This window comes from Notamacropus eugenii, chromosome 2 (genome assembly GCF_028372415.1).
Source record: "Notamacropus eugenii isolate mMacEug1 chromosome 2, mMacEug1.pri_v2, whole genome shotgun sequence".
In the NCBI taxonomy this organism is placed as follows: Eukaryota; Metazoa; Chordata; class Mammalia; order Diprotodontia; family Macropodidae; genus Notamacropus; species Notamacropus eugenii.
The window spans coordinates 48,818,984-48,836,494 of record NC_092873.1 but is presented as its reverse complement, the minus strand read 5'-3'; the positions used below and the strand labels follow the sequence as shown (position 1 = coordinate 48,836,494).

The 17,511-nt window shown below is 46.4% G+C and overlaps 1 protein-coding gene across 5 annotated transcripts in view; it reads left to right on the top strand.

Moving 5' to 3' along the window:
* Positions 1–17,511, top strand: part of GTF2IRD1 (GTF2I repeat domain containing 1) — a 220,665-nt gene that overhangs the window by 79,186 nt on the left and 123,968 nt on the right. For all 5 annotated transcript variants that reach the window (XM_072640170.1, XM_072640171.1, XM_072640169.1 and 2 more), the window contains exons 3-4: positions 6,228–6,369; positions 15,438–15,584. In XM_072640170.1, coding sequence (XP_072496271.1) covers positions 6,228–6,369; positions 15,438–15,584 — 289 coding nt within the window. The remainder of the gene's footprint in view (positions 1–6,227; positions 6,370–15,437; positions 15,585–17,511) is intronic.

Here is a 17,511-nt window from a genome sequence, read left to right as displayed (position 1 = left end):
TGAGTGTCTGTCAGATGAAGGGTGCTGGCCCAGATGACTTCTGAGCCCTCCTGGCTCTGGGTCTGTGGGCCTGTGATCTCCATGGGCCATCACAACTTTCAAGCTAAGCCAGGCACTTTCTGATCAATCACTATCAATCAGTAAACCTTTACTAAGTGCCTACTATGTGCCAGGCACTTTACTAAGCACTGGTACCTGGAGGCACTTGAAGGCAGCAGCTGCTGCTTATGACCCTGGCAAAGATGCCTGTCTGTCTCTCCTCCTGGGTGGCTAGCAGCTCTCCTCTCAAAGGTGAACCAGCCCAGGCTTGGGGGCTGCTGTTTCTACACTGGGCCTCTTTTTGCACAGCCCTAAGCAGGAAGATTAGGAAGGACAGGTGAGACTCCCATGTGGCAGAGCAGGGCATCTCCGGGTGGAGTCCAGGGCCTGGGGTGACTCTCTCTGGGAACTATTTTCTGTTCCCCTCTGTAGTAGTTGGGAGAGTCTGATTCTATTGTGGGGAGAGCCTGTAGCTCCTGAGCAGACCTCAGGGGCAGGAAGTCCCAAGTTCAAGTCCATTCCTGGGCAACTCACTTAACTGAGCAACTCTCCAAAACCCAGAAATTACAGAGAAAGTACCAATCTGTATCGGTCAAGAGAGATTCCTCATTGAGAATTCCCTGTGTAGGTTGTGCTAGGTGCTGCAGTGGGCCTGGAGTCAGGGAGACCCAAGTTCAAATCCAGCCTTAGACATTTACAAGCTGACTGCCCCTGGCAAGTCACGTCACCTCTGCCTGCCTCAGTTTCCTCAGTTGTAAAAGGGAAATAATAATAGCACCTCCCTCCCCGAGTTGTTGTAAGGAGCAAATGAGATAATACTTGCAAAGCTCTCAGCACAGTGCCTGGCACGTGGTAGGGGCTCACTACCTTCCCTGCACTGTCGAAACACAGTCTAAAATTTTCAAGGCATTGTTCTGGGTGCTAGGGATACAAAGAAGCCTTGATTAGGTCTTTCAGTGGTATGATAGCTTGCCAACAGCTTCTGAGTCCTTCCCTGTTTTTCTGGGCCTGGCTCAATGGCCTCGGAGCATCCTGGCTGTCCCACATCACTAGAGCCAGACTCAGAGCATTATCCAGTCTGTCCTGCAGCCTGCTTCTACTTCCAGCCTGCCCCAGCCCTCAAGGAATGATCTCCCTATGTTCTCTTGGTTCTGAATATCCCTTTCCCTGGCTACGTGGGCAAGGGAAAGGCAGCATGACGTGATGGGTAGACCATAGATCCTGGCAGTCCAGAAGACCTGAGTTCAAATCCTGCTGTAACCATTTATTAGCTGAGTTACCCTATACCTTATACTTAACCTCTCTGTTCCTTATTTTCTTTTACCTCAGAAAGTGAGAGGGGTGAGACTTAATAGCCTTAGATCTCTTTCAGCTCTAACTTTTACAGGTCCTTGATCTGTGCTTGTGCTTTGGGCAGGGGGCATATGGTTGGGGGGTATGCATCGATTACAGTCAGGGTGTGCTTCGTGGACAGGAGGGCTTTAGGCTTCTCAGCACCAGCCTTTTACGCACTCAGAGCAACCCCACTGGGCCTCCTTTGTTCTACCCCTCCAGCCCATCTGAGATCCAGGAGTCAGACTATCTGAACAGTTGGTCCCAATGCCTTTAAGATCTGGAAGGTGCCTTGAGCCATCTTGCTCCTATGCTGGGCACAAAGTTCTTTCAGGAGGCAGGCATGGTGGGGAACATGCTAGACTTGTAACCCAAAGGTCTGGGTTCAAACTTTGACCCTGACACTGACCAGCTGACCCTTAGCAAATCCTTCCCCTTCTCTGAACCTTTCTATAAAAGGAGGTTAATGAGCCTGTGAGAGGCAAGGGAAAGTGTATCAACTTTTATGTGTCTCCCCCTCATAGAACAAAAGCTTACTGAGGTCAAGACTTGTTTCACTTTGGCTCTTTGGCTTCCCAGGGTCTGGCATAGAACATTTGCTTACTGCATGTTTATTGATACATTCCTTTGTTGATTGAAAGGGTGCTGAAGTTAAAAATCACAGGACCTGAGTTAGAATTCAAGTCACTTAATCCCTCCTTCCAGCCTCAGTTTCCTCATCTATTAAATGCGGGAGTTAGAGTGGCTGGCTTCTGAAGGCTCCTTTTAGCTCTAATTCCATGATCCTACCTTCCCCACAGGGTTAATGTGCTTTGTAACTTTAAAGTGCTAACAGAGGTAGATGATTTTTATTGGAATTATCATTATTATTAAGATGGTAGCTGAGCAGGGGGAGCACGATCCTCACCTCCAGGCTGAGCAGGGGGAGAATGATCTTCACCTCCAGGCTGAGCAGGGGGAGTATGATCCTCACCTCCAGGCCACCAGGCCAGCTAGAGGTGACCTTCTAAAGCTGACCCACTTTGACACCACGTCTCGTCTTCCTATTAATGCTGATGGGGGAAGCCATCTCATTTGTTAACGTGGAGGTTTCCAATCATGTTTGCCGCTGCTGTTCCTGGGAGCTTGGTGAGGCCAGAAGGAAAACAGCGGGTTTTTAATCTTGAGGACAAAAGGAGATATGTCGCATTCTTCTGATGTCAGGTTCCCAGCAGAAACCTTACATAAGGCAGCCTCGATTACATAAAGGAGATGTGGCTTCGGTTGAATGTCTGGGCCAAGAGCTAGGCTGTGAAAGCAAGAGCCAGGGGAAGAAGTGACCCACCATAAGCCATTAACCAGACCCAAGGCGAGCTGCCCCAACCCTCTCATCCCTTAGTAGCAGTGGTCTCCAAACTAGAGCTCCATCTGCCTAGTTGTTCAAGAGACCCTGATCTCTGGTCAGAATTTTTTCTTCTTACCATTCGTTACTGGAAGACTTTTTATTTTGAGGGTGGGCACCTATCATTTCATCAATGTGGAGAACTCCTGGTATGGAAGCTACCTCCACCAATAGAGATCAGCAACTTTTCCTCAACTGTAGTCTCAGAGTTGCCCAGAGTCCTCTTGCCAGCATATGTCAGTACACAAACCCAGCTCTGGCCAGCCCTCCATCCACTGTCTCATCCTGCTTTTTACTGGTTACTCAAAAGTACAAAACATCAGCTCTGGAAGGGACCTTATAGGATTCATAGAGTGAGATGTCTTGCAGCAATGCATAGGAGTTCTGCCCGCAAGGACAAAGTCTCCTGGACAGCAGGGTGGATGAAGCCCAAATGGCACTGAGGAGGGGCTTGCTGATGGAATTTATCCACAGCCCTCCTTTTCAGAGTAGAGAGAGTCCGGGAGATGAGTTCAAATCCTGCCTCAGACACTGATTGTGCGAGCCTCGGCAATCTCAGTTTCCTCATCTGTAAAATGGGGATAATATTATCATCGTCCTCACAAGGTTGTTGCATGGATCGAGTGAGACAGCCTGTGTAAAATGCTTTGCAAACTTTAAGGCGATAAATATATGCTAGTTACTTTTTTTATGGATGGAGAAACTGAGGCGAAGTAACACTGGATCTGGTGTCAGGTCCCTAGGAAAGGTGAGAGGCTTTAGAGACTTTAGAGGCCTTAGAGACTGTCCCCTGGACAGTCCTTCCTACCCAGGGACAAGTTGTAGATTGGCTCAGAGGTTTATAGGCTGAAATAAGAAAAGTTTCCATAAATTTCTGGATGTTGGCTCCATACCAGGACATTCAGAGGATTCTGGAGATCTGAGAGCCCATCTTTAACCTGTGTACATGACATCAGGTTGGGAACGGCAGCCTGCCTCAACATCCCCATCTCAGGCAAGATCCTGGGCTGAGGGTCTCTGGTCCTGGCTGACACCAGGATGGACTTGTGCTCTCATTCACTTGGCCAAGCACCACTTTTCCACATGCAAACAAGGAATAGCATGCCTCTGTGCTCACTTCCTAAATCCAAGATAGCCAGTGTAGACACAGCCCAGGCATCCTCCTGTTTAAGAAAAATGAAATTAATGGGAGTCAGTCTGGCATGCTGGAGAGACCATTGGAGTTAGGAGCAGGAGACCCAGATTCCAACTCCACCTCAGGACATTTGCTTGTTGTTTGACCACTGACTTTCTGGGCCTCAGTCTCCTCATCTGTCAAATGGGATAATGATAATCTTTGTACGCGTTTCCTTTTGAATTTGGTGTGAGGAAAAGTTGAAAGACTCCTCTAACTGTGATTTGTTGTTACTCCTAATTTGACTTACCTTCTGTTTAATCCCTGGCATCAGCCTCTGCTGGGAAAAGAACATTGATTTCTGTTGGTGTCATTATTAATTGTAATAATAAACAAATATGATAGTAATATTTTGACCTCACATCCGAAGACCTTGGTTCAGATCTCACTCATGATGCTTTCTCCCTGGGTGACCTTGGGCAGATGACCTCACTTCTTGGCTCCTCCATTTCCTCATCTGGCAGACCAGTAGGGTTGGACCACATGACCTCTGAGGTCCCTTCCAGGTCTGGCCAAAGCCTTTTTCCATCCTGCATCTGGGATTGTCAGATCCTCATCCTTCCTTAGGTCTTTAATCCTGACAATGACAAGTATAACTTACATGCAATAATGATTCAAGATACTTCTTTCCCAGTCATCTTAAGAGGTAGGGGGTACAAGGATCATCGCCCCCATTTTATAGACCTGAAAACTGAGGCTCAAGGGTGATAAAGCGACTTGCTATGAGCCAGAGACAGGACTTGAGCCTATGTTTCTCCCAATTCCTGGTCTAGCCCTTTTCCTCTCTCTCTATTACATGGCTATAAATAATCCCGCTTCTTTCTTTTCATATCTTATTTTATAACCACAAAGATCCAGAGTGATAGGTCCTGAGTATGGGCTGTTCCTTTCTTTAAAAGGTATTTAAAAATCAGAGAGAGAAGTGGGAGCCCAGAGAGGCTGACCAGTTAGCAAACATTTATTAAGTACCTGCTATGTGCCAGGCAGATACTGTGCTATGGGCCTGGGTTAGGAGGACAAAAATGAGAGTCTCTGGTCTCGGGGATCTTCCAATCTATCAGCTCATGAAACATCCCCAAGGCCACTTAATGAGAGAGACTGGCTCCTGACTCCTGACCTGAGGCTCCTTTCTTTAGGTTACGGTCTTTCCTACTTTGTTATAACCTCCATACATAAATGAAACCTGAGATCGGGCTTGTGTAGGTGAGTGGACCTGGACTGAGCTCCCACCAGAGACATCTGCTATAATATGGAGGAGCCAGGGCAAAGATGGCCCTGGGGCCACCTTGGGAGGTTGGGGAGGTTTGCTTTCCATGGATCCAATGTTCTTTCTGTCTCAAAGCCCACCTCCCATCATAATCACGGCTTAGACCCCTTGGTCACTGAGGGCCCCACCACCATCAAAACTAAGCCTCAGAGAACTCTGATCCAAGCATGATGCTGGGGGACCAATGAGGAAACATGCTTGCTACCTCCTGACTGGGACTGATGGTCTGCCTGAGGGCATAGAACCAAAGCTTTAGTAGCTGAAAAACGCATTAAGACTTTTGGGACATCATATGTGTTTCTACATACACTTATATACGTGCATACAGGCATACACATATTCACTGTACGTTTGGTGTGTGTGTGTGTGTGTGTGTGTGTGTGTGTGTATAGCCAGATGTATGTGTCTATATCTGCATAGAAACGTGTATTTGTGCATGTGTGTATAGACTTGTTTGTGTAGGCACACATGCGTTTTTATGTGTGTGTATATATGTGAGTATCACATCCATTGTGAGAACTTATTTTGGGTGTTTGCAGATTAATTCCTAGAGTGCCATTCTGTTCCTTTTTATTTCCCAAGAGAAGTGAGATAAATTTTAACTTAAAAATATCCTCAGGGAAAGACCCCACAAACTCAGGGAGAAGTGATTGGTAATGGTGAAAGAGTGTGACTCCAAATTTGAGTGGTAGGATGGGGTATCTACATTGTACAATAAGAACCAAGTGTTGAATTAAACTGTATGAGGCTCAAATGGTGGAATTTCAGACATCTGTAGCCTGGGTGAGGGATGGGGACCTGGGATCAAGGCTTGGCTTGGGGCTACCAAAAATCATTCCAATGGATGACTGCTGTGGTTCTGTCCATGCAGGGACATGCCGGGGTCTAGAAAGGACCCAGAGACCACTGAGTCAGCCCTCTTCTCTATAAAAGGGAAGGCCCAGGCATGACTTGTCCAAGGTCATCCAGGTCACAAGCATTCGGGGTGATATCAGAATATGATTAATGAATTCTGTCCTTCCTCCTGCCCGCAGTGCTCTGCACTTTCCAAACTCAATGCAGAGGTGGCCTGTGTTGCTGTCCATGATGAGAGCGCTTTCGTGGTTGGCACTGAGAAGGGGAGAATCTTTCTGAACTCCAGGAAGGAGCTGCAGACAGATTTCCTCCGATTCTGCCGTGAGTACCCATCAACTCTTGAACTTTGGGTCATAGTGCCCAATCTCTTCATTTTCTGGGGGAGGAAACTAAAGGCCAGAGATGGAGGGCTTGTGAAAGTCACATAGCCAAGTAGCCGCAGAGTTGGAACCAAAACCCTCAACTGCTGCCCTGGGCGCCCTCCACAAGAGCCAGTGATGTCTGCACTGTTTGTAACTGGTGGGTTCAGCTCTGTCCAACCTTTGATCTCCAATCTATTGGTTTCTAAGTGGAACTTAGTGGACAAGACTCCCTGTGTAAATACATACTCTCTCTCACACATACACACATACACACACACCTCATCTCTCTATGTCTCCTCTCTTGTCTCTCTGTCTCTGTCTCTCTCTCCTCTCTGTCTCTCTCAGAAACCTCATCTCTCTCTCTCTCTCTCTCTCTCTCTCTCTCTCTCTCTCTCTCACAGATACACACACCTCATCTCTCTCTCCTCTCTGTTTCTTTCTCCTCTCTCTCTTTCTGTTTCTCTCATACACACATATACACACCTCATCTCTGTCTCTATCTCTCCTCTCTCTCTCTGTTTCTCTCTCTCTCTCTCTCTCTCTCTCTCTCACACACACACACACACACACACACATACACACGCCCACACCTCCACCCCCGCCGCCCCCCACACACTATTGGCAAGAAGACAATCAGACAGCCCCGACTGGGCCTGGAGAGGGGAGAAAGGTGAGGAGCTGAGGATGGCCCCTCCGAGGCATGAGGGAGCACCTTGGGTGGCAGTTCCTCATACCTTGGAGGAGTTCTCCAGGTCTGTATGTCAGATGATGGGCTGCCTGCCTCTCCCCAGACTCCCAAAATATCATAGTCTATTCGTGGTTAGTGGAAAAGATGCGGTTCAGCACTGGGGAATATGTGAAGGGGTGGGGGAGAGAATGCTACAGTCCCTGTCCTCAGGGAGCCTTATTCTACCTAGGCCATCAAGCATTTGTGAAGCCCCTGTTTTGCCAGGTCAGTGAATCAGTTTTTCCTTATTAAGTGCCTACTGTATGCCAGGCACTGTACTATGCCCTGGGGATACAAAAGAGAAAGCCAGCCCCTGCCCTCAGGAAGCTCACCATGTAATAGGTGAGGATAACACACAAAAGGAAACTAAAAATGGAGGGGGGCATCCCACCCCTTCAGGAAGGTGTCAGGGTGTGGTATAAAATCAGGGGGCAGCATAGAGCACCTGGCTAGGGTCAGGAAGACCTGAGTTCTAATCTGACCTCAGACACTTCCTAGCTGGGTAACCCTAGGCAAGTCACAAAACCCTGTTTGCCTCAGTTTCCTCATCTGTAAGATAAGCTGGAAGAGGAAATGGCAAGCCCCTCCTGTATCTCTGCCAAAAAAACCCAAGTGGGGTCACAAAGGGTTGGACATGACTGAGCAACAAGAACAAAATGTAGAGCCAATCAGTACGAGGGTTTTTGGGGTGCCAGCAAGGCTTTGGAGAGAAGGTGGTGCTTGCCTCCTCACCTTCTTTGCAAAGGTGAGGTGGGGGTCTACGGGGGCAGAATACTGTATGCAGTTTCAGCATTGTTTTTTCTGCAGGGTGGTTAGAGCTGCTGATGGGCTGATTCGTTACTTTTTCAATTCCTCATTAGAAGAGATGGCTCTCAGGGAGAGACACAACCGGGGAAAGGAAATGGTGGGGGTGGGAGAGCAAACGATAGTGGCTCAAATCTAGATTTTAGAAATGACATTAAAGATGGTGTCTGAGTTACATTGGGAGGAAGGGAGGGACTCTGAGGCAGAGGTGACCAGGGAGGGCATTACAGGCAGGGGGCAAGGCTAAGGCAAAGGCCTGAGACAGAGGATCACAGGTAGATCTCTCATCTCATAGGTGGAGCTCAGTAAGAAGGCCCATTTACACAATGGAGTTCAGTGAGGCAGGGCTAGGTTGTAAAAGGAGTTAAAAGCCAAGCAGAGGGGTCTCTGTTTCATCCAAGAGCCACCATAGTTCACTGAATTGGGGACCTTCACCCCAGGCACATCCACATCTAACGCTCTCCCTCCCTCCTCACTGTTTTCCCTGGAGAGATCTGGGAGAAAGAGAGGATGGGCGGATGGCCTGGCGTGGCTGGTCACGTTTGATTCCAGGGGCCGTACAGTTTCCTGGATAGTCTCTGCAGGAAGGAGATTAGTAGCCTAGTCTGGTTCTGCCCAGCCATCCTGGGATGAGGCCTGGTCATAGCTTCTTAAATGCTGGAAAAGACATGGGGGGGCCGATGAAGTTGTCCAGTCCCTCATTTTACAGCTGAGGGAACTGAGGCCTAGGGAGATAAAAATGAGTGACCTATGGTCACACAATGTAGCAAGTGGACACTAGAATGGAAACCCAGGGTTAATGCTAGAAAGAGTGGACTTCACTGGGATGACCCTGCGGTCCCAGCCTGCCATCAGCTAGTCTGCAACTACAGGCGAGCCCCTTCCTGGGTCCGGGCCACCCTCTTCTCTCCGTGTCAAAATGTGGCTAATCCCCAAGGTCTCCCAGCTCTGACATTCCAGCTTCTCCTATTCCATGAAAGCAGGAGCACCTGCCTTTCAGGAGCACAGCTGCTCGCCTGTCTATTTATAACTGCACCGATTTATTGGAGGCTGGCGGCTGACGATGCCTCTTCACACAGCCTCCTGCTCGGATGCAGGCATTTGTGGGCCATTCAGGGGAGCTGTGTGGAGCCAGTCCTGGGCTGGGCCGCAGCTCCCTGGATGCAGGTGCTCAGGCCTTCCTCAGAAGGAGGACAGAGCTGTCCACGATTCCTGTGAATGAATGAATTCCCTGTACCTGCACCCCTGCTCAGCCCAGAAGGAAGGGGGTCTTTCTCCTAAAGAGCCAGAGAGATGAGACCCCAAAGGCAGACTCAGCTGCAGTCACTCCACAGATATCTGCTGACTAATAATGGCAGCAAAAATAATAATAAATAGCATTTTTAGTGCCTTCTATGTGCCCATCACTGTGCTAAGCACTTTATAAATCATATTTCATCTGATCCGCACAACAACAGTGTGGAAAGTGAGACAAACAACAAAGGTTAAGTGACTTGTCCAGGGTCACACAGCTATTAATGTCAGAGGCTAGATTTGAACTCAGCTCTTCCTAACTCTACGTCCAGTACTCTAACCGCTGTACCACCTAGCTGCGTGTGCTTAGCACAGTGCAAGAAGATTGGAGATCAGCCTGAGATCTAGTCCCAACTCCAGTATTAAATGCTCTAGTTTATGACCTCGAACAAGACATGTTGCCTTTCCGGGTCTTAGTTTCTCCATCTGTAAATGAGGGTATCAGGGTAGATGGCGTCTAAGGCATTTCCAGCTTAGATCTAGCATCCTATGATCCTAAGGCATGGGTGAACTTGGTTCCCTTTCCTGGTCCTCAGTTTCCTTCTCTGTTAAAAGAAGGACTATAAAAGTACTGGAAACAATCAGTCAATCAATTTTATTAAGACACCGAACTATAGGATATAAACACAAAGATGAAGCAATCCCTGCCCTCTTGAGGAGCCTCATCAATAATTCAATAAGCATTAATTAGGCACCAGTAGATTGGTGCCAAAGCAGGTACCCATTCATCAAGGAATAGCTAAATATACTATGGTACATGAATATAATGGAATATCTCTGTACCATAAGAAATAAAGAGTTCACAGAGAAGCCTGAGAAGACTTACATGAACAGATGGGAAGCAAAATACACAGAACAAAAAAAAACCAAACCAGTATATACAATGGTGATTGCAAGGTAAAATGAGAGAACAATATTCCCAAGAAGGAAGTGAACACAAATTATCTAAGGGCTGATGTTGGCTTCTAGGAAAAAGGAGGAGACAGTGTGTGTGTGTGGGTCGTGGCCAACCTCAGCAGATGAACATGGAAGTCTCCTGGAGTTAAACACACCACCCACCCCTTTCTTTTTTATTTATTTGTCCTTTATTATAAGGGATGGAGGGAAGGAACAGATAAGAGCAGAGGTATAGAAGCCAAAGAGATTAATGAAAACTAAAAAAAAAAGGAGGGGGAGCACTGGACTAGCTGTCCTCTGAAGACATTGACAGGTACAAATATAAGAGGTAGTAGAAAGTACTGGGGTTTGAATCAGAGAAACTGAAAACCAGGCTTTGCCATTGACTGTCCAAGTGACCCTGGGCAAGGCATTTAATCTTTTGGCTCATTTTCTTCCTCTGTGATTCGATTCAAAAAGCATTTATCAAGTGGCTGCTCTGTGCCAGGCACTGTGCTGAGTGTTAGGGGATACAAAGACCAAGATGAAATAGTCCCTGATGTCAAGAATCTTATATTCTACTTGGGCGGTAGAGTCCACAGACTCCTGAGGGTTTCCTGAGTATATTTCAAGGTGTCTATGAACTTGGATGAGGAAAAATATGATTTATTTCCACTAACCTTTGCATTCTTCTATGATCTTATGTATTTAAAAGTATTATTCCAAGAGAGAGTCCATAGGCTTCACCAGCCTATCCAAGGAAAACTTGAGAGCCTGTACCAACACATAGAAAGAGCCAAAGAGATAGAGATGGGGACTGGGGGGGAGGGAAGTCACAGAAATAGAGAAAAAAGATTGAGAGAAAGAAGGAAGAGGAAAGGAAGGGCCAGACACAATAATATGAATACGGTGGACATAAGGTCGTTTCTAGGTCATTTCAAATCCCATCTCTGAGTCTTTGTTGACAATGGGCATTATCAAATTACCACTCTGACCCTCAGTTTCTTCTTCTGCCAGATGAGGGAGTTAGACAAGATGACATCTAACTCTTTCTCTCTGCTCAGTGATGCTGTGACTGGCACCATGGAAGATGCCAGGATGAATAAGAAATGGTCCTTGCCCTCCAGCAGACATGCAGGACATACATCATATGGCTAAGATTCTATTTTTAAAATTATCAATATCTTTTATTTTTACACCAGTCACATTTTCCAGTGTATCTCTCTCCTTCCCCCTCCCCAGAGGGCTTCCTTTAGGGCAAAGAAAAAGCAAAACGAAGAAAAATCAGTCCAGCAAAAATAACCAATTTATAGAAAGTATCTGACATCACATACAGTGTTCCACACCTATAGTCCCCTACCTCTGCAAAGAAGAGGGGGAGATGTGGCTAAACTCTCATCTATCAGACTAGCCTCACGGCTGATGGAAGAATTCAGTTGGGAAGTGATGAGAAAATGGGATGTAATGGAAAGAGATTCATGGGATTATGGCATTTAGAACTGGAATGTCATCTAACCCAATCTCTTCATTTTACAGATGAGGAAACTGAGGACCAGTGTGGGGGGTGATTTATCCAAGGTCACACTGATCATAAGCAGCATAGCGAGTAATTGATCCCGGGTCTTCCAAACTCAGTCTTCTTGTCAGGAGATCAGGCATTAAGTCACCTTTTATGTTTACTAGCTTTGTGACCCCAGCATGTCAACTCTTGCTCAGTTTTCTCCCCTGCAGAAAGGAGATCACATTACTTAACCAACCTTACTCCACAGGGTGTTCCTGAGGAAAGCGCTTTGTAAACTTGAAAATGCTCAAAAAAGGGGAGCTGGCATCAGTTCTATTTCTTAGGTACTTCACAGATAGTATGGCATGTTGACCTTGGAGCCAGGGGACCTTAGTTCAGGTCCCATCTCTTTTTAGGACCCCAGGAGATTCTCTAAGACTTTGTGTGGCAGGGAAGGTGACAACCTGCACCAGTGGTGGAAGCTCCCTCTTCTGGAAGTTGGAGGAACATAGGGATGAAGTTCCCTATACTACTGAATTCTCAGACCCCATCCTCTCTTATATGTTCAGAGAAAAGAGAGCTCCCTATGTGGCCTCATTGAGAAGATGAGCCTTGACTGGCCTCTTCAGACTTGGCCTACCCCCTTATTGGAAAACCAGGGGGCAGGAGTATCCTCACTTTCATTTTCCCAGAAAGATCCTAGTGTGGGTCCAGCCCACAATGCTACCAAGTGAACTATTCATCCCAAGTCAAGGCCTTGGCGGGGGAGTCTTGGAAGATGGTGTTCTCCGATAGCCATGACTGCCTTCAGTCATGAGCACAAATCAGGTTCTTTGCTTTGACCCTGTCGGACTTCCAGCTGAGTGCAGGCTTTGGCTCATTAATTTCTCATTATGGCCCTGGAAGGTGGGAGGAGCCAGAGGAAGAGGGGGACCAAGAGAGAGATCATGGATCCTCCATCTGGGCTGTTACCTACTACCCCAGTAGGCACCTAGGCTGGTGATGGAGATGCTGTACCTGGTGACCACTGTCCTCATGAAGAGATATTAGCACATCCAATAAAAAGGAGGCTCTCACCATGGGAAAGATTCTCATCTTTCCAAGGTGAATGATTTGTTTTTAAAACATGTTCCTGAGCTCAGTAGAAGGAGCAGAGCATGTGCAGTCTGGAGACTAGAGTTCCAGTCCAGTCTCTGACATTTATTAGCTGGGGTATGACTGTGAATGAGCTGTTTTTCATTCCTCCAAGCCTATTTCCACATCTGAGATACGGGCCAATAATGCTTCCACTTCCCTCAGCAGGTTGCTCTAAGGAAAACATTAGAGCAGTAGATATAGAGGTGTTGCTTTGTTTGCTTTGTGCAGTGTTGGTCCAAACCTGTGGTTTCATCAGGTGATTTTGATAGTGAGGAAACCCCTCCCCACAATATAAATCTGCATCTTCTCGTAATCTTCCAGAGATGCCTAAGACTCAGACTAGATAAGCGATTTGTCTTCCAAAGATCATAGGGCTTCCCTTGGAAGAAAGAGGCTGCAAAAAGATCCATTAAGAAATTATTTCATGTATTCTCACTAGGAATCAGAGGATTTTAGGGCTAGGGCTAAAAGGAACTCGATAGAGACCAGCGAGTCCATTTTACAAATGAGGAAACTGAGGCTCAGAGAAGAGAAATGACTTCTCCAAAGTCACACAGGCAATAAGAGGACAGAGCTGGGATTCAAACCCAGATCCCCAAATTCCAAATCCAATGTTCTCTACACTAGAATGAATCAATTAGTAAAGATTTATTAAATGCCTGCTGTGTGCCTGGAGTATATTCTAACACTATTTGCAAGAAAGAGAATTCTGTTTAAAGTGGGTTGGTTGACTTTGGATGCTGCCCATGGGATTTTCTCTCCTGGGTAACTAAGTGCTTCATTGTAAGGTTTTTTCCACAAATAGCCTTATTATTTGTGTTTTATATTTGTAGCTCGAATGCTTGGTCCAGTGGAATCATTTTCTTTTTGGTTGCGTTTTTCCCCCTTGGGGGTTTTATTCTTTTGAATAGAAGGGGCCAATGGGAAAAGGGGATTCCAGTAGCCCAGGTCCCCAAATCTCTCCTCTGCCCCTCTTGTCCGCTCACCTTCTCCTTTCCCTTCTGGATTCAGCCTCCTGGTTTTCTCGTGGCTCTCCCTGCCTCCAGTCTCTCCTCTCCAGTAGATCCGACTTAGCACAGTTAAGAAAGAGAAGCTTTCCAAAATATATCTATCACTACCTTGCTGACAAACCCTCAGTGACTCCCCGTTATTTATGGGCTTTGGTTTGATCTCTGACTTACCTTCCCTCCTTCATGAGGTCTGTACACCCACCAAACTTGCCTGCTTGTCTCCCCCTGCCCTACCTCTATATTTTGCTCATTCTGTTTCTTCACCTGCCACTACTCATTCATTCATTAATTATTAAGCACCTACTGTATGCCCAGCACTGACGTTTCTCACTATGGTAAGGTTATCTTTGTAGCAAGCGTACTTTCCCATCTTCTGTCTTGCTTGGTCTTGATTAGCAATCTGGTAGGGTGGGCAAGGCAAGGGTTATTATCCTCATTTTACAGATGAGAAAACCAAGGTTCACTGAGGTCGCACCACATTGTACCTCCTCCCTTTGGACTAGCTAGATAAGTGAAGTCTTGGAGTCAAGAAGACCTGAATTCAAATTCTGGCTCAGATACTTATTAGCTGGGTGGGCTGTTTGCCTCAGTTCTCTCATCTGTAAAGTGGGGATAAGCTTCACAAAGTTGTTGTGAGAATCAAATGAGGTAATACGTATAAAGTCCTTTGCAAACCTTAAAGTGTTTGATAAATGCTAACTATCACTGTTAATTCCCTTGCTGCTGTTTTTTCTACCTGATTTATTTCTCCCTTTTTAATGGCTTTCCCTGAATCCCTTAAAGATGGGGTTTTTAATCTAAGGTCCACAGATCCCTTAGAGGGCCATTCAGGAAGTCTGTGATCTTGGAGGGACAAAAAATGAGTTGGACTTTCAAGAACCTCTAACTGAAATGGATCCTTTTCTTCAGTTATTCCAAAGTATGAGTCTGAGAAGGGTCCCTGGTTGAAGAAACTGGAAAGGTTAAGACCCCTTCCCTTGCCTTAGAGGATTAGGCTGTGGCCAGTTTAGGACAATCACGTTCTCCCTTTGCATCTGTGTGAGTTTAGAAGCCAGGTCTGCCTTGTGTCTTTGGTGGAGGACTGTCTGTTCCACTGTTCTTTCCCTTAGGGGATTTTGGAGGTAACCAGACATTCCCTTCACAAATGAACCCCAGAGCAGCAATGATTTACTGTGTAGTGAACTCCCCCACTAAGGAGAGAACAGCCCACCAACTGACTGGAAACTTTAGAAATTCTCTGTAGTCAGAGTCCTGGGGCACCCGGAGAGGAAGTAACTCCTTCTAACTCTTGTGGCCAATGGTGCCCAAGGCAAGTTTTGAACTCTGGACTTCTTTCCTCTAAATTAAGAAAAGGAAGTTCTTAACTCCTTAAATTAAGGAGTTAAGTCTTTAAGACACCTAACTACCCTTTCAGAGAATCATAAAAGTGAAAGCCTGGGAGAAAAAGACCTCTCTCCTTTTTTAACAAAGGAGGAAACTGAGGCCCAGATTATTCCCAGTCATTCAGTGAATCAGCTGAAGAGCCAGAACTAAAACCCAGGGCCAGGGGCTTCCCACTAAATTGCCCAGCATGAAGGGAGGACTGGATGGGGGTGGAAATCAGAGTTGGAGGGACCAGAACTAACCTGAGCAATGGGAGCGGAACATTCTCATCATCATTTCTTGCTTTTGTCCTGCAGGAGGGCACCAGAGGAAAGAAGCCGAGGTGGAAATACCCAGGAAGGTCCGAGAATGCAACCGGAACACTCAGCGGGTCTCCCCCGACCAGGGTTCAGATGTCTACCTCCTAAGGAAGATGGTGGAGGAGGTGTTTGACGTCCTTTATAGTAAGTTCCTTTGTGACTCCTCCACCTGACAGATCCAGGGGATGCTTTTTCTGGGATGGTCTGGGGATGGCTGCCACATCTCAGGGATGACCTTCCTTTGCCACATCTAGGGAGTAACTATGACTTGTCCAATGGGCTCCCTTCTCCCTTTACCACTGGGCAGATTTTATAAAGCCATAGCATCTCCAAGAGAGAAAGGGGGAACTTCAAAAATATCATGAAAAACCTCAAAGACCTTCAGCTGCCTGATTTTATAAGTGGGGAAACTAAAGCCTTGATAAATTAAATGACTTACCCAAGGTGGTTCAAACCTAGGTCTGCTGACTCCAACCCCACCTCTTTCAGCTACACCAAAGACCAGAGATATTCCATCTCCTCTTTGAATTGATATCCCTTCTAGGTCACAACCAACAATCCAGGGGTTATCTGGTCTTTTTTAAAGACATCCATTGATAAGGAAACTTTCTCCCTCCCAAGGCAGTCCATTCCATTTAAGGATAAGCCTTGTGACTAGGAAGTTTTTCTTTAGATTGAGCTCAAATCTACCTTCCTTTTTGATCTCCCAGTTCATTCCTCTGGGGTGAAGCAGAAAAAGGTTAATCCCATTACCTCAATGAAAGCCCCTCAGTTCTCCATTGTCCTCCATGTCTGTACTTCTTGAGTAGCTAAACATCACCAGTTCTTCTATCATTCACTTTTAGGGGCTTGGGGTGGGTAAGAGAGGGAAAAGCTGGAAACTCTTCCCTGGGGCCTTTTTTCTCAGCAAGGCAGAATCCTTGGACAAATGACTACATGTCCTAGGGCCACAGGGATAGACCAAGACTGGCTTTGGGGTAGACATTCATTTCATTAAGTAATGGGATTAGATGGAGAGAATGGAATTTAAGGAAGGTGTTGGGGGAAATGCAGTCAGTCATTCAGCAAGCATTTATTTATTAAACACTTACTGTACATCAGGCCCTGTGCTAAGCACCATAGATACGAAGGAAAGTAAAAACCTATCCCTGCAGCCTACAGTCGAATGGGAGAGACACTATGAACATACAACATACAGGAAATGTGTGTGAAGGTGTTTGGAGAGACAATGAGAGCAGGGAATAGTGAGAGTTCAGAAGGGAGAAATATTGGGGAGGGGAGCAAGTGGATGGTGAATTATGTTTTGGACATGTTGAGTTTTAGACATCTTTATGACATACAGTTTAAGAAATCTAGCAGGCAATTGGAGGTGCCTATTATGTTATATCATATGATGTCATATCATATTATATTATATTATTATAGGCAGCTCGATAGCTCAGTGGATAGAGCCTTGGATCTAGAGTCAGGAAGACCTGAGTCCAGATCTAGGTTCAGACACTGACCCTGGGCAAGTCACTAAACCTCTGTTTGCCTGGAGAAGGAGATGGCAAAGCCATTCCAGTGTCTTTGCCAAGAAAACCCCATGGACAGTGTGGTCCATGAAGAGTTGGACGTGACTGAACAACAAAAATATTCTTTGTTATGTTACATTGTGTCATATCATATCAGAGAGACTCAGAGATTAGGGTCAACATATACAGAACTGGGAGGCTACATAATAACTGAATTCATGGGAGCTGATGGCATAGAGTGAAAAGAGAAGGGGTCGAAGCGCAGACTCTTGAGGGGCGCCCCCAGTTAGAGGATGTAATCTGGAGGAAGAATGAGCAAAGGGGCCTGAGAAGGGAGTGGTGAGGCAGGTGGGAGGAGAACCAGGGGAGAATAGTGTCAGGAAACCCTAGAGGTGAGAGTCTCCAGAAGGAGACGTGGGGATGACTGTATCACCCACTGCAGAGAGGGCACAGAGGCTGGGGATTGAGAAACAATCATCAGATTTGGTGGTTAGGAGGTCATGGGTCACTTTGGAGAGAGTAGGTTTGTACATCCAAAAGGACTTCATCAGAGGAAG